At 36.4% G+C, this 19,724-nt stretch overlaps 1 protein-coding gene across 6 annotated transcripts in view; it reads right to left on the bottom strand.

Moving 5' to 3' along the window:
• Positions 1 to 3,905: 3,905 nt before the first annotated feature.
• The window catches only part of LOC127800681 (PH, RCC1 and FYVE domains-containing protein 1-like), a 58,802-nt gene continuing 42,983 nt past the window's right edge, over positions 3,906 to 19,724 (bottom strand). For 4 of the 6 annotated variants that reach the window (XM_052335435.1, XM_052335434.1, XM_052335436.1 and 1 more), the window contains 2 exons: positions 6,641 to 7,176; positions 3,906 to 4,432 (listed from right to left, as the gene is read on the bottom strand). In XM_052335435.1, the coding sequence (XP_052191395.1) occupies positions 4,270 to 4,432; positions 6,641 to 7,176 (699 nt within the window). In that variant the 3' untranslated portion in view covers positions 3,906 to 4,269. Of the gene's footprint in view, positions 4,433 to 4,650; positions 4,852 to 6,640; positions 7,177 to 16,297; positions 16,401 to 19,724 lie in introns of those variants that run through there. The other 2 variants (XR_008022834.1, XM_052335438.1) reach the window with 2 other exon arrangements.

The raw sequence follows: 19,724 nt of genomic DNA, 5'->3' as shown, positions 1-19,724 counted from the left end.
AGGATTGAATTGGTTAACCTTAATGTATAGCATATTATTTTTGGTGATTATTTCCTAAGTATTTGAGTGTCAAGGTGTGGCATATGTGTATATATGTTGTTTTGGGCTCTTATTAATTAATTGTAAGATATAAGTTGGAGTATCCGAATGTTATAAAAGTTGTGTTTGAATTAGAGTCATCAATCATGTATTCAGATAGTAGAGTGAGCCATTCGAATGGGTTACTTTGCATTCGGATGAGAGGGAGTTGATTGGGATGAGTTTTTTTAAGGTTGTGAGTGCTATCCGAATGCTTCAATGATCCATTCGGATAGATAGTGTAGATTCAAAAGGTTATCCAGATGATTAGAGGCTTATTCAGATGATTTCTTTGAGTTATGTAAGTGATATCCAGATGGTTAGAGACATATCTGAATGTCTCTTTGAGTTTTTGTGAGTAACATCCGGATATGAGACTGTAGCATCTGGATATGAATTGGTGATATTCGGATATGAGCTTTTGCATCCGGACGGCCATGTCTCAACATTGCAGTTTCCACCTTATAACCCGATTTTGACCTTGATGCAACCCGAATCTCAAAAAACTTAAAATATAAAAGTTGTATATTTTTCTTTTATATTTCCATAGCATCTTGAATCACCTTAATCAGAGCCTGGACGAAAGAGTTATGACCAAAATTCGAGAATGTGTCAAATTTATCCAGAATTTTCATTTTTTCAACTATTACCCCACATTCGAATGCCTCCTTCCAACATCAGGATGAACTCCATTAATCTCGAAATCCCAAGGCATTATCTTGGTGAAATAGAGCTTAGGTAGTGGAGAATTATCTTCGGTGTTTGACGCGTGTTAATACATAAGAAATCAAAAGTGTTTATGATAGTAAGTTTTCTATTATAGAATGTGTTTCCCAGAAAAATATTCAAGATGGGGTGAATTGGGTTTTTAAAGAAATTAATTAATAATTTTTAACTCTTTTAAAAATTTTTAAATTTGTAATTTTAATATATAGTGATTACAGTATGATTAATAACAATAAAATCACACAACCACAAAGAACAAGAAAAATTTATAGAGGTTCGGCTCTAAAGAGTTTAATCATCTCTCTCAAGACTTAGGTTGAGCCTCTCAAGACTTAACTTGAGCCTCTCAAGACTTAACTTGAGTCTTTCAAAACTTAACTTGAGGTTTCACTAGGGAGAACCAACACTACCTTTTAATTGGAGCTAAAACCAACATATAATCATTTGCCTAAACAAAAACCACTAGCATACTACTAGCAAATATAATCCCTTCATACATCAAGTGAGTAAAATAATCCCTTCACACAACAAGTGAGTAAAAATAACAAACTTACAACTAGAGGCAATTACAAACAAATCACCAACGGTTGAGAATTCCACCAGCCAACACACTTCCAACACTTTGAGCCTCCATACTTACCCTATATATATTCATCTTCCAAACACACTAGTCATTAAAGAAAAGGATAATATGAAGTTTAAAATTCAAAAAATATTTAAGGTTTCTCAAATAATAAGAAAACATGTCTCACATTTAATTCAAAATAAATTTACTGCATGAGTAAGAGAAAATATGTCCAAAAACAATTCTCCTTTAATTCAAGATTTGAAAATTCAAATATAAGTTTTTGAGACATAAATGATTAAAATAAGAAAACATGTCTAAAAATAATTCTTCTTTAATTCAAAATAAATTTACTTTTTATATGAGTAAGAGAAAACATGTTTCAACACAATTCTCCTTTAATTCAAAATAAATTTACTTTATGTATGAGTAAGAAATACATTTATCAAGATATAAAAAATTTAAACATAAACTTTTGAGACATAAATAATCAAAATAAAAAAAATGTCTAAAGACAATCTACCTTCAAAATAAATTTACATTTTGCATAAATAAAAAATACGTTTATATCATAAAAATATTTTTGTTATCATTAAAATCATATTTACTTACCCTTGAGCTTAACAGAATACAACACTCTAAAAGATCCTTAGTCGTAATACTATCAAGACCGGACATTGATAATATGGAAAGACTAACACACGTTATGCTCTTTTCTTGTGAAAAAAAATATTAATAATATTTTCACAAGTTAAAGTGTGGAGACACTTGGATAAACATGTGGATGCATGTTAGGGAACAAGTTCATTGGATAACATGCTAAGAGAATTTCATTTGGAGCATAGCTTGTGTGTCTATGAAATGTCTATCATAAAATGGTGTGAGTGATCCTTAAACTTGAAATTACAATAATATCTTGTACATGGATTGTTATACTTTGATACTATTTTTTGTTACCCTAACTAAGGGTTGCACATAAGGTACTATAACATAAAACATATGGAGGTAGGTGAATGGTCAATATAGGATTCATCACTCTTAGCTATAAGAAAGTATATCCCATAGCCTTTTGATGAATTGGTAACTGGAAAATTCTTTGACTAGGGTGAAAAAAAAAAAGTGAATGGAGATTCAAATTTCACTTCTGAGTTGATTATTTTGGTATCAAAGACAAACTATCATTAAACAAATATAAAATTGATACTGATTTCATACTCTATGCTTAATAGAGATATAGTATGATGAAATGATTAAATTGAACGATAACCATTTATGGAAAGATGTAGTCAAATTAATTAACTTTCTAATTAATTGGGCAGTTAGGACACATTGCTATATCAATCATGATGTATAAGTATAAATTGATTAATTAGAGAATTAATAATATTTAAATAAATCAGGTTAAAAATGTGATTTTTACACTAAAAAGGGTGTTTAAGCAATAAGTTTCAAGTTTGAGATCTATTGTTGTTTTTGTGTGGATCACCGTTAGAGATTAGGAAACTTAATTTGACAAGATTTAACAATCAACAAAAATCTACAAACAATGTACCTTAATTTCTTACATTCCTAATCTTTAAATATAACGACGGAAAATTTAGAGAGTGAAAACAATTGTTTTAAAATCTTATTTTTCTTGACGTATTACATGTATGAAATACACAACTATTCCTAACAACAAATATCAATGCCACATATAATTTTTGGTACTGCACCCTATTTTCTAATACATAACACACATTCTCTAGAACTACTCAAAAGGTATTGTGAAACAGTTTTAAAAATCATTACAAAATTCATAAAATATAAAATTTTAAAAATCAATATAAGATGGTGCAATGTTTAAAAATCAACCAATTTATACTAGTTCATTAAAGGTAAAAATTATTATAAATTGTTTAAAGTTACTATTATTTTATTATGTAATTAAGATATAGTTATCTAATTATAATATTATTATGAACTATAATAATAATATTGTATATAAATACTTAACTGTTAACAAATTATTATGATGTTATAACATATATAATAATGATGTTTTAAAAGTAAAACATAATTATTGGAAAATTCTCCGGGTCATAGTGCAATGTTAAAAAAAAAAAAAGGTGGCGGCAGGGGAGGCAATTGGTACCTCCCTGCGTAGCTATTCAATTAAAATACAAGTGCAAGTGCATGGGAGGCAGCGAGGGGAGACCACTATGGAAAGGAGGATAATGATACAAATCAGCATAGATTGGGTAAACCCTATGCTCCACAAATCCCGCCAATCCTTTTGGATCATTAACCCTCTCTGGGTCTGGAAATATTATACAATAATAAGGTGAATAAAGAATTTTCCTTCCAACAACTTGTGCAGCCAAATAATTAATACCCAAACGTCTCGTATTAATTTGTGACTTTGATTGGAGAAACAAACCAAATACAAAGACAGACGGACATCTGGTCATTTTGACTAATAATTTGTGATTACCACCTCTCGACTGCTCCAACACGCAACCACAACCGCAACCACCAAAAGGGGGCATTGCCCGGGTAACTAACATTCTTTGCTGGGACTTTGATAAATTGATGGTTTTATGTACAACTACTACAATATGTATGTATGTATGTATGTATGTATGTATGTATGTGTATATGCATATAATTGATAGGTGAAGTCCAGATTCTCAACCCGACCCCACAAAATCAAAAGTGGAAAGGGGCGCAAATACCCTCTTAACATTAAATTGAAAAAAAAGAATATAAACTATGAAATGAAAAAAGGGGAGGAGGAGGGAGGAGGGTGTTTACTTTCTCAAGATTTTGTCTACTTCTTATATAACCTTAAGATTTAAAGAACCTTTGAGAATTTGACAGATATAAGAGGTTCAGTAGAGAACTCTCCCTCAAGACTGTCGCTAGAGTTGGGAAGATGGTGAAACGCCTCCACCGGATCGACGAGTGGGACGGCCAGAGACGGATGACTTATCTGACGACCCTCTCACATTGTACTTCTCATAAACCTTTTCACGGTTCTCTGACCACCACGTTTCCGCTTGGTGCTCACCAAACCTTCTTCGGCTGCAAATGCAAATTGATCAGATGTGCGGCCTAAATGTACAAATGTAGTCCCTCTACCATGGATGTGTTGCATGCAAACTTATATGAAGAGTCAGGTTGTTAGGCACCACATATGGCAGATCAAAAGTGTTGGGACCCAAGAAGCTTATACGGAAGATACAGACACAAACAGTCAATGGACGACCTGACAAGCACGCAACATTTTACTAGGAACTTACTCCTTACATAGAGTGCATCCATACAGCAAGAAGAGGAATGCCAATGCCAGTTATAGGCAAGAAATACTCAGGCTGGATACCGGCCACATCAACAAGAAATGCACGTGGATTCATTTTTGTTTAATTTGCAATGCCCTTCATTTTTGTTTGCATGGAGACGTATATTTGTAATGCCTTTCTCCTTTTCTCTTCTTGTCTTGGCTAGTTTTTAATGTATTCACACATACAGAAATGGAATAATCTTTATTAGAATGCTGTAAAGTAGGATTTACAAGAACAAAGAAGATATTCGAAGTGCTAGAAATTATAGAGGAGTTAGCTATGAGCCATGCTATAAAACTATGGAAAAGCATGATTGAATAAAGGTTAAAAAGAGAAACCAAGATCTCTAGGAACTAATTTAGTTCAGCACCTAGTAAGTCAACAACAAAAGCAATCTACTTAAGAAAGCATCTGATAGAAAAGTCTAAAGATAAAGATAAAATTTAAGGATTTAATGGTGTCTACACTTAACATAGGGGGAAAAAAAAAAAAAACATGGCAGAGTTCCTAGAAAAGTCTGGTGCAAGGTTTTAAAGAAGAAGAGAGTCTGAATTACTTGTTTACAAGACATCAAAAGCATGTATCATAGAGCAGAAAAGTGAGTGAGGACTTGTAAAGAAAATATATTGAGTCTTTAAATTATAATTGGATTACATCAAAGGATATACACTATAGTCTTACCTCTTTTCTGTAGCAGTGGATAAACTTGCTAGAGACAAGTATGAAGGGGTCTTTTGGTGCGTGTTATTTGTGAATAGTATTATCTTAGTAGATGAAATAAAGAATATGTAAATACTAAACTCAAGTTATGGAAGAATGCTTTAGAGTCCAAAGGTTTCAAGCTGAGCAAGTCAAATCAAATATACAAAATGCAAGTTTAGTAAAAATATAAGCTCCAAATGATAAGTTATTCTGAATAGTGAGATTTGAAGATAAGTTATTTCAAGAAAAGATCCATCCAAATATCTTGAATTTTTTGTCCAAAAAATAGTAGAGATATTGAGAATATAGCTCAGAAAATCAACACAAGGTAGTTAAAATACAGTAATTCCCACATTTCATGCAATCATAAAATCTTTTAAAATTAAAAGAGAATTTTTGTCAAACAGATAAAAGAGTGACTTTGTTTTAAGACAAAATGTTTGGTAGTCAAGTACCACCGTATGCAAAACATGAGGATAATTGAAATGTGAATGTTACAATAGATGTGTAGCCATATAAGAAAAGACAGAATTAAAAAGATTTCATTTATAATGAAGTTATATAGAGGTACCTCTTGAAGATAAGATGTGCAAGACAACATTGGTTTAAACATATTTCAAAAGGGGATCACCAGGTGCACTTGTGAAGATTGTTGATGGAATGGAATAAATTTGTAGCAAAAGAGAGAGACTAAAGAAGAAGTGAAAAACTGCTAGGCATGACATGAGACATAATAACCTTATAAAAAATACGGTGATGAATAGAAATAATTGACGAGCTAGAATAGATATAATAATTAAGACTTAATGTTGTTATCGAAAAAAATAATACAATACAATATTTATCAGTAGTTGTGCGATTGATTCTATGTGCATACTGAACTTAAGCACTAGTTAATCAAACAATAGGGAAACATACAAAGCCATGTCTGACATACAGGATGGAATATTCTTACAAGTCTTTGAAGAACATACGTCATGACTTGGAGCAGAAGGATTGTAAAAGCCTTTGTACTAGATTGGCAGTTAAGTGTTTGTTGTATAGACTATAAGCCATCCAACACAGAAACCTCATCATGTTCACAACATTCACATTAGTATCGTAGTAGTTCTGTTATCTAATATCTCCTGATTGACACTTCATTACCAGGAATTTGATATCAACTCATATGATCAATGCCACATAACAATGGATGACAAGATTTCTATATGACATCAATAAAGAGTCGGCAGATAATTCAAAATACCTGAAACGAACTCGTTTTAGATCTCTAGTTCCATCTTTTAGGGCCACAAGCGTGATGTATACACCAGGCTCATACTGTTCAATCCATTCAGCTTCAACATGATTGATGTTTCCAGTCAATGCTAAATTGCTAGATCTCGTACTAGCATTATCATCTCCCATTAGTCCAGACCCTGTGCTATTTGGAGCCACCTCCGAGACAATACCTCCTAAACTACCATTTGGAAGTCTGACATCTGGATGTTCCTCCCTCCTACTAGAGTTCAGATGCCCCTGGTTCCCATCCTGTGTGCTTGTTTCACTATCTGCAAGTGAGTGCCTAGAAAATTCACCAGGGCTCAATCCATTTAATGTAGCAGGGAATGCTGCTCCCATGGAGGAGACTAAGCAAGAGCTGTTGATTGAATCAGAACAATGCTCTCCATTTGCATCAGGCTGTTGAACACCATTTGGCTCCAACCCATTTGCTTGGCAAATTCCCCTTATGTTATCTGCATTATAGGCCCCAGATGGTAGCCTCTCAGATATATCCTTAAGCTGGGAAAGAACAAACATAATTGATCAGTCTAACATGACAAGTTTCATGCTCAACCAAAACAAGAAATTTTGTTCACATAGCAACACATTAAGAAACTAAAAGTAATTAGCAGCATAAACTTTGGAAGTAATTCATAGAAAAGCCATATGACTAAATTTATAACCCCACAATTAAAGAATCATAACAATGTGCTTCCAAGCACCAAAATCATTGAAACTGGAATGAACTTCTGCTAGTGCTAAACCCATTTGGAGTTGATGATAAGATTGATAAACCATTGATTTATCAATCAAGTACCCAGACCCAAAAAAATTTTGTTAGGAGTGCTTGGGAAGGGAAAGGTGAAGTCACAAAATAATATGGCAGTGATACTCTGATTGTTGGAATATCAAGAAAAAGAGATAAGAATTGGGAAATCAAAATTTTGAATTCAGATAAGACTAAGAGATAAGGTTGGTAGGAGATAAGGAAAGATTACAAAAGATTACATTGATAAAGAGATAAGGATCTTATGAAAAAAAAGGCAGTTGATTACAAGTGATAATTCCAGCTTTAGTGATAAACTTTATCCTTTAAAGATATTCAATTTTTCCTCTTTTTTAGGAGATGATGTGGAAGAATTGTATATATATCCATTCGTAAGTTCAATAATGTAAAGAAGCAGTTTTCCATTTAATCAAGTAAACATTTTCTTCCTCTCCAATCGAGTATTCATCCTAAGTTGCTTCAATCAGCTGTTTTTTTCTATTTTGTTCATGGTATCAAAGCCAGCAATCCTACTGGCCGATTCCTTCCCCTCTAGTTATCTCATCTAAACTTATTGGTTCCTGTGCTTATGGTGGATAATACCTCCTCCTCTGACAATCCTTCTGCCACCTCTTTGATCCCCAATGCTCCATCTCAGTCTATGCCTTCCATCCCTTCAAACCTAGATCTTCATTCCTTCAAATTACCCAACACATATTGAATGGGACAAATTTCCGGGAATGGCTTCAATTAGTCTTGTTGGCAATGAAGGGTAAAGGAAAAGTAGGTTATCTTGATGGATCTATTCTATTCCCATGCCTCCTAAAACAACACTTAACTACTCAACCTGGGATGCTGAGAATTCTATTGTAATGGCTTGGCTCATAAATTCCATGGAGCCAAAAATAGGAAAGACTTGTTCTACAAAACTGCAAAGGATATTTGGACAGCAGTGCAAGAAATCTATTCAAACCTTGAAAACACCTCACGATGCTTTGAGATTCAATCATCAAGACTACTCAACAAGGTAATCTGTCAGTGACTAAATATTACAATGTTTTAACAGCATTATGACAGGAAATTGATCTATTCTATGACATAAACTGGCACTATTCTGAAGATAGCACCAAATACGTCAAGATGCTTGAGAAGGAAAGAGTGTTCGATTTTTTGCATGGACTCAACAAGGACTTGGATGAAGTTCATGGCTGACTCCTAGGTTCTAAATCTTTTCCCTCCATTGGTGAGGCCTTTGCTGAAATTAGAAGAGAGGAAAGCTGCAAGAAGGTGATGCTTAACAACTCATCCCCTCCAGATATAGGTATTCAAAACTCTACTTTGGCAGTTCACCAGAATAGTCCATCCCATTAGAAAAATTAGAAGAATAAAGACAAGAACCTATGGTGTGATTACTGCAACAAACTTAATCACACCAGGGAGACTTGCTGAAAACTGCATGGAAAACCTACAAATTGGAAATCAAAGAATCAAAGGGACCAATCTAAGCTGGCCTATGTTACCGAATCAGTTCTGGCATATTAGAAACCTGGCAATACTCCTCCATTTACTGCAAAACAGATGGAGATTTTGAAAAAATCTATTATCTCAATCCAAGGTATCTAAAGAACCTGAACATACAGTCTCTAATGCTGCAGTTTCTCAACAAGGTAATTCTCACTTCTCCTTGTTGTCTCATTGGTATTCTGAAAATATGTGGATTATAGATTCAGGAGAATCAAATCATATGACCAGTTGTTCCTCCCTATTTTCTATATATGAGAAATGTAATGATAATGCCCAAGTTGCAGTAGCAGATGACAGTTTGACTAGTATAGCCAGAAAATGAGATATTAAACTGCCAAGACAACACTTTCGTCTGTTTTACATGTCCTGAATATCAATTGCAATCTTATATCAATTAGTAAATTGACTAAAGATATGCAGTGTGCAGTTAAATTTTCTTGTTCAGGACATAATTTCAGGAAAGCTGATTGGCAATGTTAAAGGAACAAATGGTCTCTATTTTTCTGTCCAATCCCACTCCTTACAAATCTTTTAATTTAGTTTCTTTGTCTCATTGTGATATTATGTTATAGCACAAGCGATTAGGTCATCCTAGTTTTGTTTACCTAAAACGCTTGTACCCTAGATTATTTGGTAATGAAGACATTGTTTCTTTTAATTTTGAACAATGTGTTCTTGCCAAACAATCTCATAATTCTCATCCTCCTCACACTTATAAACCTTCCATACCATTTCACCTTATTCACAGTAATATTGGGGAACCACCCCGAGTTCCAACCTTAACTGGTACTAGCTGGTTTATTACTTTTTTTATGAACACTCAAGAGTGTGTTGAGTTTATCTAATGAAAGACAAGTTTGAAGCCAGTGCAATTTTTATTCAATTTCATAAACTTGTAAAAAATCTGTTTCAGTCCTGTATTCATATACTCAGATCGAATAATGGGAGGGAATACTTTGGCCCAGATTTCACAAAATACCTTTCTGATCATGGTATTTTTCATCAAAGCTCTTGCCTTTACACCCCACAACAAAATAGGATAGCTAAAAGGAAAAACAGACATCTCCTTGAAGTTGCTAGATCCATTATGTTCTTTAGCAATGTTCCTAACTCCTTTTGGGGGGAAGCAATGTTAATTGTTGCATACCTAATTAACAGACTTCCTTCTAAAACCCTTAATTTCAAAACTCCTTTGAGTTGTTTGCTGAAAATCTTTCCTAACATCTGCATTCTTAACTCTCTTACCCCAAGGATCTTTGGTTGCACTACTTTTGCTCATATTCCATCTATACATCGGGGTAAACCAGATAAAAAAAAGTCTAAAATTTGTTTTTGTTGGCTATTCCCGACACAACAAGGATACAAGTGTTATTCTCCTACAGCCAAACGATTATATGTGTCTTGTGATGTTTTCTTCCTTGAACATCAACCCTACTACCCTACTTCTCTTCAAGGGGAGATATCTACAGAAGAGAAGCATTGGGACACGTCTCTATCACTTCCTATTGTTCTACCTCCCATTGTTTCTACAAATCCTTCTCCATCTAATGAGCCGAATGTTCCTACTAAATTTGCCACTAAACATATTCAAGAATTATGGGCAAAGGAAGCAGAAAATTCCATTAATCCGCCTCAACCCTCTAATCAGCCCCTTAAAGTCTATTCAAGGAGACCTAAAATTTCTTCTCAAATCCAATCATCATGACTGAATGCAAGTTCTAACATGGAAGAAACTAGAATTGAGGATGATCTTGATGTGCCTATTGCTATAAGGAAGGGAGTGAGGTCTTGCACCAAACATCCTATCTCAAACTATCTTACTTATGCTAAGATATCTCAAAAGCATAGGGCATTCACTGCTTCAGTTGATGAGGTAAAAGTTCCTACAAATATACAGCAGGTTTTAGAAAATCATAAGTGCAAAGAGGCTATATTAGAGGAAATGAAGGCCTTGGTTGACAACTAAACTTGGGACATTGCAAAACCACCTAAAGACAAGAAAATAGTGGGATGCAAGTGGATATTTACAGTAAAATATAATGCTGATGGAAAAATTGACAGGTATAAGGCAAGGTTGGTTGCACAGGGCTTTACTCAAACATATGGAATAGACTACGAAGAGACTTTTTCCCCTATAGCTAAATTGAATTCCATTAGAGTATTATTGTCTATGGCTGTAAATCTAGATTGGGAACTTGACGCAACGTGTAGCGTACGTGTGAAAAAACACACCAGAATAAACCTTTGAAAGAGCAAACTTCAATGGCCGAAACTTGGCTTTTAAGAAGACGCAAAAACAAGACTGTTTTGCTAAGAAAACCCAAATAGGTTGCTGAAATTTGATAGGAAAAACTTGATTACAAACTCTACATCCTAGGCATATTTATAGTATTTGGCTAATCCAAATCTATCTAATATTTGTAAACAAAAACCAACTAGAATCCTAATAGAAATAAATCCTAATCAAACATGAAATAGAATCCTAAATCAAGTAGAAACATGAAGTAGAATCCTAAATCGAGTAGAATCCTAAAACATATGAAGTATTAAAATACTATTTTGGTGCTACTATTTTGGCGTGGTCGGCTCGACCTTGGCTTGGGCCGGGTCTTGATCAGAGTCCGCATCATTCACCTCCACTTGAGAAGAATTCGTCCTCGAATTATGATAACTCAACATCTGGCAAATACAAAGAAAGATCAGCAACATTGAATGTTTTGGAAATACCCATATGATTAGGCAAATCCATAACATAAGCATTATCATTGATCTTCTTTGCAATCTTGTAAGGACCATATTTCTTTGACTTGAGCTTGTTTTGCTTCCTTGCTGGAACCCGTTCCTTCTTCAAGAATATCATGACTTCATCTTCAACGGTAAATACCTTATGCTTCCTATGTTTGTCAGTTGCTGCATTGTACTTCTTATTCGTCTTGTGCAATTTTTGCCTGACATCTTCCTAAACTGCTTGAACGTGCTCGGCTAAGTCGCTAGCTGCAACACTGAAACCTTGTACCTTTGGCAATTTTACTAAATCCAATGCATGATTAGGAACTTTCATGTATATGATGGAGAATGGTGATCTTTCTGTTGAGCTATGCATGGCGTTGTTGTAGGCAAATTCTGCTTGAGCGATGACTAGATCCCATTGTCTTGACTTGTCTTTGCAAACACTATGAATTAGATTTCCCAATGTATGATTCACCACCTCTGTCTGTCCATCAGTCTGGTGATGTATTGTGCTACTGAAATTCAAAGATAAATCAAACATTCTCCACAAGGTAATCCAGAAGTGAATCAAGAACCTTGTATCACGATCCAAAGTAATAGTTTTAGGGACTCCATGTAGTCAAACAATCTCCTTGAAAAATAGTTTGGTTGTAGCTACTGCATCTGCCATCTTCTTGCATGGAAGAAAGTGCGTCATCTTGGAAAACTTGTCAACCACTACAAAAACAGAATCCATACCTCGTTGGGTTCGCGGTAGACCTAACACAAAGTCCATAGACAAATCTTCCCAAATAGCATTGGGAACAGGCAATGGCATTGGCATGTAGAGACCGGCATTAGAAGATTACCCCTTAGTTGTTTGACATATATAACACCTCGCCACAATAATAGAAACATCTCTCCTTGCTCTTGGCCAATAATACCTTCCCATAACAGCTTCAATAGTCTTATCTCTACCAAGATGCCTTGCTAAACCACCACCATGCAAATCCCGAATAATTTTCTCTCGAAGTGATGTGCAAAGGATGCACAACTGATTTCCCTTCATGAGAAACCCATCATGCACATAGAAATCTCCTGACGATTGCTGAGACATGCATTGTTCCCACACGTGTTTGAAATCATCGTCTGTCGCATATAATTCTTTCAAGCACTCAAACCCAACAATCTCAACACTAAGGGTCTTGATCAAATCCACACGCCTACTCAAAGTATCTGTCACTCGATTATGCTATCCCGATTTATGCACAATTTTATATGGAAATTCTAAACAAAGCTGAGAAAATATATTTCTCTATGTCTTAAGATTACACGTTAAATTCCCCTTTTCTCTTTATAGAGGAAGAGAATAATACAAAAGAAAAATAACAAAAAGGAAAGAAAAATATACATAGCTTCTAAGATATACAAAGAATATTTTATATTCAAAATACTTCTATTTCTACACTCCCCCTCAAGCTGGCTTGAAGATATCTTCCATAGCAAACTTGTTCACAAGTTTCTCAAACTGAGTTTTGTGTAATCCTTTTGTAAGAATATCAGCCACTTGGTCAACTGTTGGAATGTAGGGCATACAAATTACTCCATTATCAATTTTTTCCTTAATAAAGTGTTTATCCACCTCTACATGCTTCGTCTTGTCATGGAGAACTGGATTATGAGCAATAGAGATTGCAGCTTTATTATCACAATAAACTTTAGCTGGTAGGAAAGTGGAGACCCTCAAGTCTGATAGAATCCTCTTTATCCACATGACCTCACAAATGCCATGGGCAACTGCACAAAATTCGGCTTCAGCACTGCTAATGGCTACCACATTTTATTTCTTACTCCTCCAAGTAACAAGATTACCTCCCACAAAGGTGCAGTACCCTGATGTAGATCTTCTGTCAGTTATACTGCCTGGTCAATCTGCATCTGTATAAGCCTCTATAAGAAGATGTCCATGTTTTCTAAAAATCAGACCTTTCCCAGGGATTCCCTTTAGGTACCGCAGAATTCTGTAGGTAGCTTCAAAATGTTGTGAACCAGGTGAGTACATATATTGACTTACAACACTTATAGCAAAGGCTATGTCTGGTCAAGTATGGGATAGATAGATAAGTCTACCCACAAACCTTTGATATTTCTCCCTTTCTACCACGTTCTTGGCCTCGGCAAGTTGAAGTTTTAAGTTGGGTTCAATGGGAGTTTCAGCAACCTTACACCCAAACATTCATGTTTCATTGAGTAAATCCAGAATATACTTACGTTGGTTGACAAAGATCCCCTCTTTAGATCTTGCAACAGGGGCGGATCTAAATGTGAGCTGCCCTGGGCCAGCCCACAAAAAAAATTAAAATTTTAAGGTAAAACCCATCCCAAATTCAGTTTAACCCACCCCCAACCCAGCCCAGCCCAGCCCACCCTACTCTACAATGCTGGATCCGCCCCTGTCTTGCAAATTCCATCCCAAGAAAGTACTTTAGAGGACCCAAGTCCTTGATCTCGAACTCATGAGCTAATCTCCTCTTAAGCTCTTCAATCTCTCCCTTGTCATCACTAGTCATTATTATATCATCCACATAGACAATTAAGATTGCTTTCTTACCGTCACTAGCATGCTTGAAGAACAGTGTGTGATTTGCTTGGCTCTGAATGTAACCATACCTTCTCACCGCCTTTCCAAATCTTTCAAACCATGCTCTCGGAGATTGCTTTAGACCATACAATGATTTTTTTAAACGACATACCTTGTTTGTACCGAGGCTCTTCTCAAATCCTGGTGGAAGATCCATAAACACTTCTTCTTCTAAATCACCATTTAGGAAGGCATTCTTTACATCAAATTGGTGGAGTGGCCAATCAAAATTCACTGCAAGGGAGAGAACTCGAATGGAGTTTATTTTAGCTACTGGAGCAAATATTTCTTGATAGTCGACACCGTATGTTTGGGTAAATCTCTTAGCAACCAGTCTTGTTTTGTATCTTTCTATGCTCCCATCTGCCATACAATTTATAGTAAATACCCACTTACAACCTACCGTTGGTTTGCCTTCTGGTTTGTTCGCAATCTCCCAAGTTCCATTCTTTCTAAGAGCACTCATTTCCTCATGGACTGCTAACTTCCAATCTGGGTCACCAAGGGCATCTTGAATTGTTTTTGGGACATGCAGGTTAGAAATATTTGAAAGAAAGGCTTTATGATAATTAGACAATTTTTGGTATGACAGGTACTTAGTAATTGGGTGTTTGGTACAAGATCTCACTCATTTCCTATTAGCAATAGGAACATCAAGATCGAACAAGTCAAATGAAGAATAATCTGAAGGAGTGAGTTTAGAATTACCATGAGAAGAAGAAGTACTCTCGGAAGGCCTATCATTCGAAGACGCCGATTGTTCAATAGTTAGAGGAATATTTATATTGATAGTATTCTTCAAGGTTTTCCTTCTCGTATAAAACTGAAGCTCCGGTTTTGGAATATTTTGATCCGTTTGTGGTAATTCTCCCCCTGGTTCCAATCCTATCACGCTAGGCACCTGTGAACTAGACACACCCTGTTCCACAATGTTTGGGACATTTATATCTTTGAGTTGTTTATCAGAGTGGAGAGGAGCACCGATCATGGTAGGACGAGGATCATAGAGTTTTAAGGAATTATCCTCCTCAACACTAGAATGAAAAAAATTATCTTCTTTCTCAATATGCTCCCCCTGAAGATGATTTTTTGGAAAGTAGGGTTGAGTTTCAAGGAAAGACACATCCATACTAATATAAGTTTTTTTGGTGACAGGATTAAAACATTTGTACCCTTTTTATTTGGTGCATAACCCAGAAAGACACATTTTTCAGCTGTGAGATCCAATTTGGAACGAAATATTTGAGGAACATAAACAAAGCAAATGCATCCAAAAACTTTTAAGGGTAACTCAGAAATACGACATAAAGGAAAAAGTTGTTTTAAAGAGTGTAAGGGAGTTTGAAATTGTAGAACACGAGTGGACATACGATCGATGAGATAGGAAGCGGTTAAAATTGCATCACCCCAGAGATATTTTGGGACATTCATAGAAAACATGATGGCTCTAGCAACCTCTAGTAGGTGTCGATTTTTCCGTTCAGCAATACCATTTTGTTGGGGAGTTTCACGGCAAGTGGATTGATGTAAAATTCCTTTTTCCTTTAAAAATACCTCCAAAAATTCATTAAAATATTCGGTGCCATTATCAGATCGAAGAATACAGATTTTTGTGTTAAATTAAGCTTCAATTAGATGGAAAAAATCCTTGAAAGTTCTAGACACATCTGATTTCTTTACAAGTAAGTAAACCCAACAAACTCAAGTATGATCATGATCATCAATAAAAGTAACAAACCATTTTTGCCAGACAAAGTGGAGACCTTAGAAGGGCCCCAAACATTATTATGTATCAAATAGAATGGTTTTGAAGGACGAGGGTTTTGGAAGAAATTTAACACGATGATCTTTGGATAAATGACAACTTTCGCATTGAAACATAGAAGGATCCACTCCTTTAAACAACGTAAGAAATAAATATTTCAAGTAAGGAAAACTAGGATGGCCTAGCCTAAGATGCCATTGCATTATTTGATTAGAAACAGAAGTAGAACTAATACCACTCAAACCGTGAGCTTTTTTATTACGCAAGACATCCCCATCCAAATAGTAGAGCCCGTTTATTTCTCTAGCATTGCCAATGGTCTTCCCCGAGTTCTGGGCCTGAAAAATGCAATAGGAATCAAAAAAGATAACACGACAGTTAGAGTCTTTGGAGAGTTTACTAACAAATAGAAGATTGCATACAAGTTTAGGAACATGGAGTACTGATTGAAGATCAATATTGTCAGAGAATTTAATGAGATATTTACCTGCAATAGGTGAAAGACTACCATCGGCTATTCTTATTTTTTCACTACCAGAACAAGGAATATATGAGTTGAATAGATGCGATAAACCAGTCATATAATCAGATGCTCCTGAATCAATGATCCATGGAACAGATTGAAAATAGCTAGAGAGGGCAAAGGAATTTTTACCTGAATAGGCCAATGAACAATTGGGTGTACGACAGATTAGGCGTTAGCAGTCGCAAAAGTTGATCAAGTTGCTCTTTGTTGAATGGTCCTACATCAGCTTCATGGGAGTTTCGGGGAACTCGAAACTGATCTTGAGAAGGCTGGGATTGCTGGGTCGGAGTGATTGAAGATGCAGATTCAATCATAGTGGCTAAAAACAAAAGGATCAGGGTAGCAGAAGCAAGGCGGAGCAGTAGCCGGATCTGCACACAGTGACCGGATCTAGACCTGCTAGCAATGACCCATAGATCTGGGCGCTTGGATCTGGGTACCCAGGTGCCCAATCTCAACAATAGAACCCAGATCGTATCTGGGTGACAGAAGCAACGAAGAACAACGACCAAGAGCAGCTCTGATACGCGAACTGGGGCGACTCTGACGCGCGGATCTGATGCGCAAACTAGGGCATCACGAACACGACCAAGGACGACGGATAGGAACGGCTTTAGCGTGTGATGCTGAGCCGACCTTCGCGACCGCGGATAAGGGCGACCTTCGCGACTGCGGATAGGGGCGACTGATGTAGCGGCACGAACAATGGATAGGCTAGAAGGCCGCGGCCATTCCAGATGTGGGAACCCACTGGAGAACGACAACGACTGTAGAGGCGGCAGCGGTCTGGATGACCGGATCTCAGAGGCGGCGACGGCAGCCTGAGGATGTAGAGGTGACAAGGGTAGGCTACAAAGATCGGCAAAAGATGAAGAAGCAGAGTGTAACCAGCAGAAACCCTAGGCGCAGCAACCCAAGGTGTTCCTTTGCGTGAAGAAATCTTCCAAGAGGAAGCGACTGGTGAAAGGGTGGCGGCAGATCTTGGGTATAGCAGAAGGATAGAAGAAATTAGGGTTTCACAGTGAATGGCTGTGATTTAATCCCTAATTCCTGCTCTGATACCATCTAAACAAAGCTGAGAAAATATATTTTTCTATGTCTTGAGATTACACGTTAATTTCCCTTTTCTCTTTATAGAGGAAGAGAATAATACAAAAGGAAAATAACAAAAAGGAAAGAAGAATATACACATAATATACATAGCTTCTAAGATACACAAAGAAATTCTATATTCAAAATACTTCTATTTCTACAGAAATTTATCAATAAAAGCGGACCATCTAGCATGCATATCACTCCTCAATTGCCTTTGACTACTCAAGTACTTAAGAGCTTGGTGATCCGTGTAAAAAATAAATTCTTTGGCAATCAAGTAATGTTCCCATGTCTTAAGAGCCCTCACCACTGCATAAAACTCCTTATCATAAGTAGACCACTTTCTTCTGGCTTCACACAACTTCTCACTGAAAAATGCAACTGGTCTCTTCGCTTGGGACAACATAGCACCTATACCCACTCCACTCGCATCACACTCAACTTCAAACAACCTGTCAAAGCTTGGCAAAGCTAAGATGGGAGCGGTAAATAACTTCACTTTTATCAAGGCAAAACTTTGCTCTTGTTTTTCATCCTAATGGAACTTTCCTTTCTTTAAACGCTCAGTAATTAGAGCCATAATACTACTAAAGTGTTTGATAAACCGCCTATAGAAAGTTGCTAACCCATGGAAACTCCGTACATCACTGACATTTTTAGGGGTTGGCCACTCTCTAATAGCTCGCACCTTTTCCTCATCTAACTTTATACCCTCTTTGCTTATAACAAAGCCCAAAAACAACAAGCTCTCACTCATCAAAGTACACTTCTTCAAATTAGCATAAAGTTTGTTTTCCCTTACCACACTCAATACATCCCAAATATGCCCCTCATGCACATCAATAGACTTACTGTATATCAAAATATTATCAAAATACACCATAATGAATTTACCAATGAAAAGGCGTAATACTTGATTCATTAGTCTCATGAAAGTGCTTGGTGCATTGGTTAGTCCAAAGGGCATGACTAACCGCTCAAACAACTCATCTCTCGTCTTGAAAGCTGTCTTCCACTCATCTCCAGGTCGAATTCTGATTTGATGATAACCACTTCTAAGATCAATTTTGGTAAAAATCACAGCCCCATCAAGTTGATCAAGCATGTCGTCGAGCCTAGGAGTTGGAAACTTGTACCCAATAGTAATCTTGTTGATGGCTCTACTGTCAACACACATCCTCTAACTCCCATCTTTCTTTAGTGTCAATAATGCTAGCACTGCACATGGACTCAAGCTAGTCTAAATGTGCCCTTTTCTCAACAATTCCTCTATCTGCTCACGCAAAATCTCATTCTCCCTAAGACTCATCTTGTAGTGTGGTAGATTAGGCAAGCTAGCACCAGGAATCAAGTCAATATGGTGTTGAATATCCCTCATAGGAGGTAGCTCATTAGGCAACTCCTCAGGAACCATATCGTGAAATTCCTCCAACAATCCCTGCACCTCCACTGGAATTTGATTAACCTTCAGTGGCTCACTCACGCTCTCTCCCTTGACAACCAATAAGTGAACCTCTCAAGTATCCTTATACTCCCTCACAAACTTAGTGTGCTTATGTGTAATGGTAAGAAAATTTCGCCCCTCCACTTTAGAAGCTTTGGTTTGGTTCTTTTCCACTATGGGTAATAAAGTATAACGCACACCTTCTTTCTCAAGCTGATATGTGTTCTTCCTACCCGAGTGCTTAGCATCCACATCAAATTGCCAAGGCCTCCCAAATAAAATATGGCAAGCATCCATATCAACAATATCACAATAGATTTCGTCAAAATACTTACTAATAGAGAAAGGCACCCTGCAGCGTTCATCCACGTGTATGCCACCAACTTCTTTGATCCATCCAATCATGTAAGGGTTTGAATGTTTTTTAGGAGTTAACTGCATCTTTGCCACCACGTCTCTTCCTATGATCTGCTGATTTCCACTATCAATAATCAACTCAAAGATTTTTCCTTGCACCGTACACCTCGTGCGAAAAAGCTTATGCCGTTGAGTAGTATCTTCATTCTTTTGAGATAGCATTAACTTCCTCACGACACA

Source organism: Diospyros lotus, chromosome 4, assembly GCF_014633365.1.
Source record: "Diospyros lotus cultivar Yz01 chromosome 4, ASM1463336v1, whole genome shotgun sequence".
In the NCBI taxonomy this organism is placed as follows: Eukaryota; Viridiplantae; Streptophyta; class Magnoliopsida; order Ericales; family Ebenaceae; genus Diospyros; species Diospyros lotus.
The sequence above is the reverse complement of the archived record's forward strand: the minus strand, read 5'-3'. Positions and strand labels throughout refer to the sequence as shown.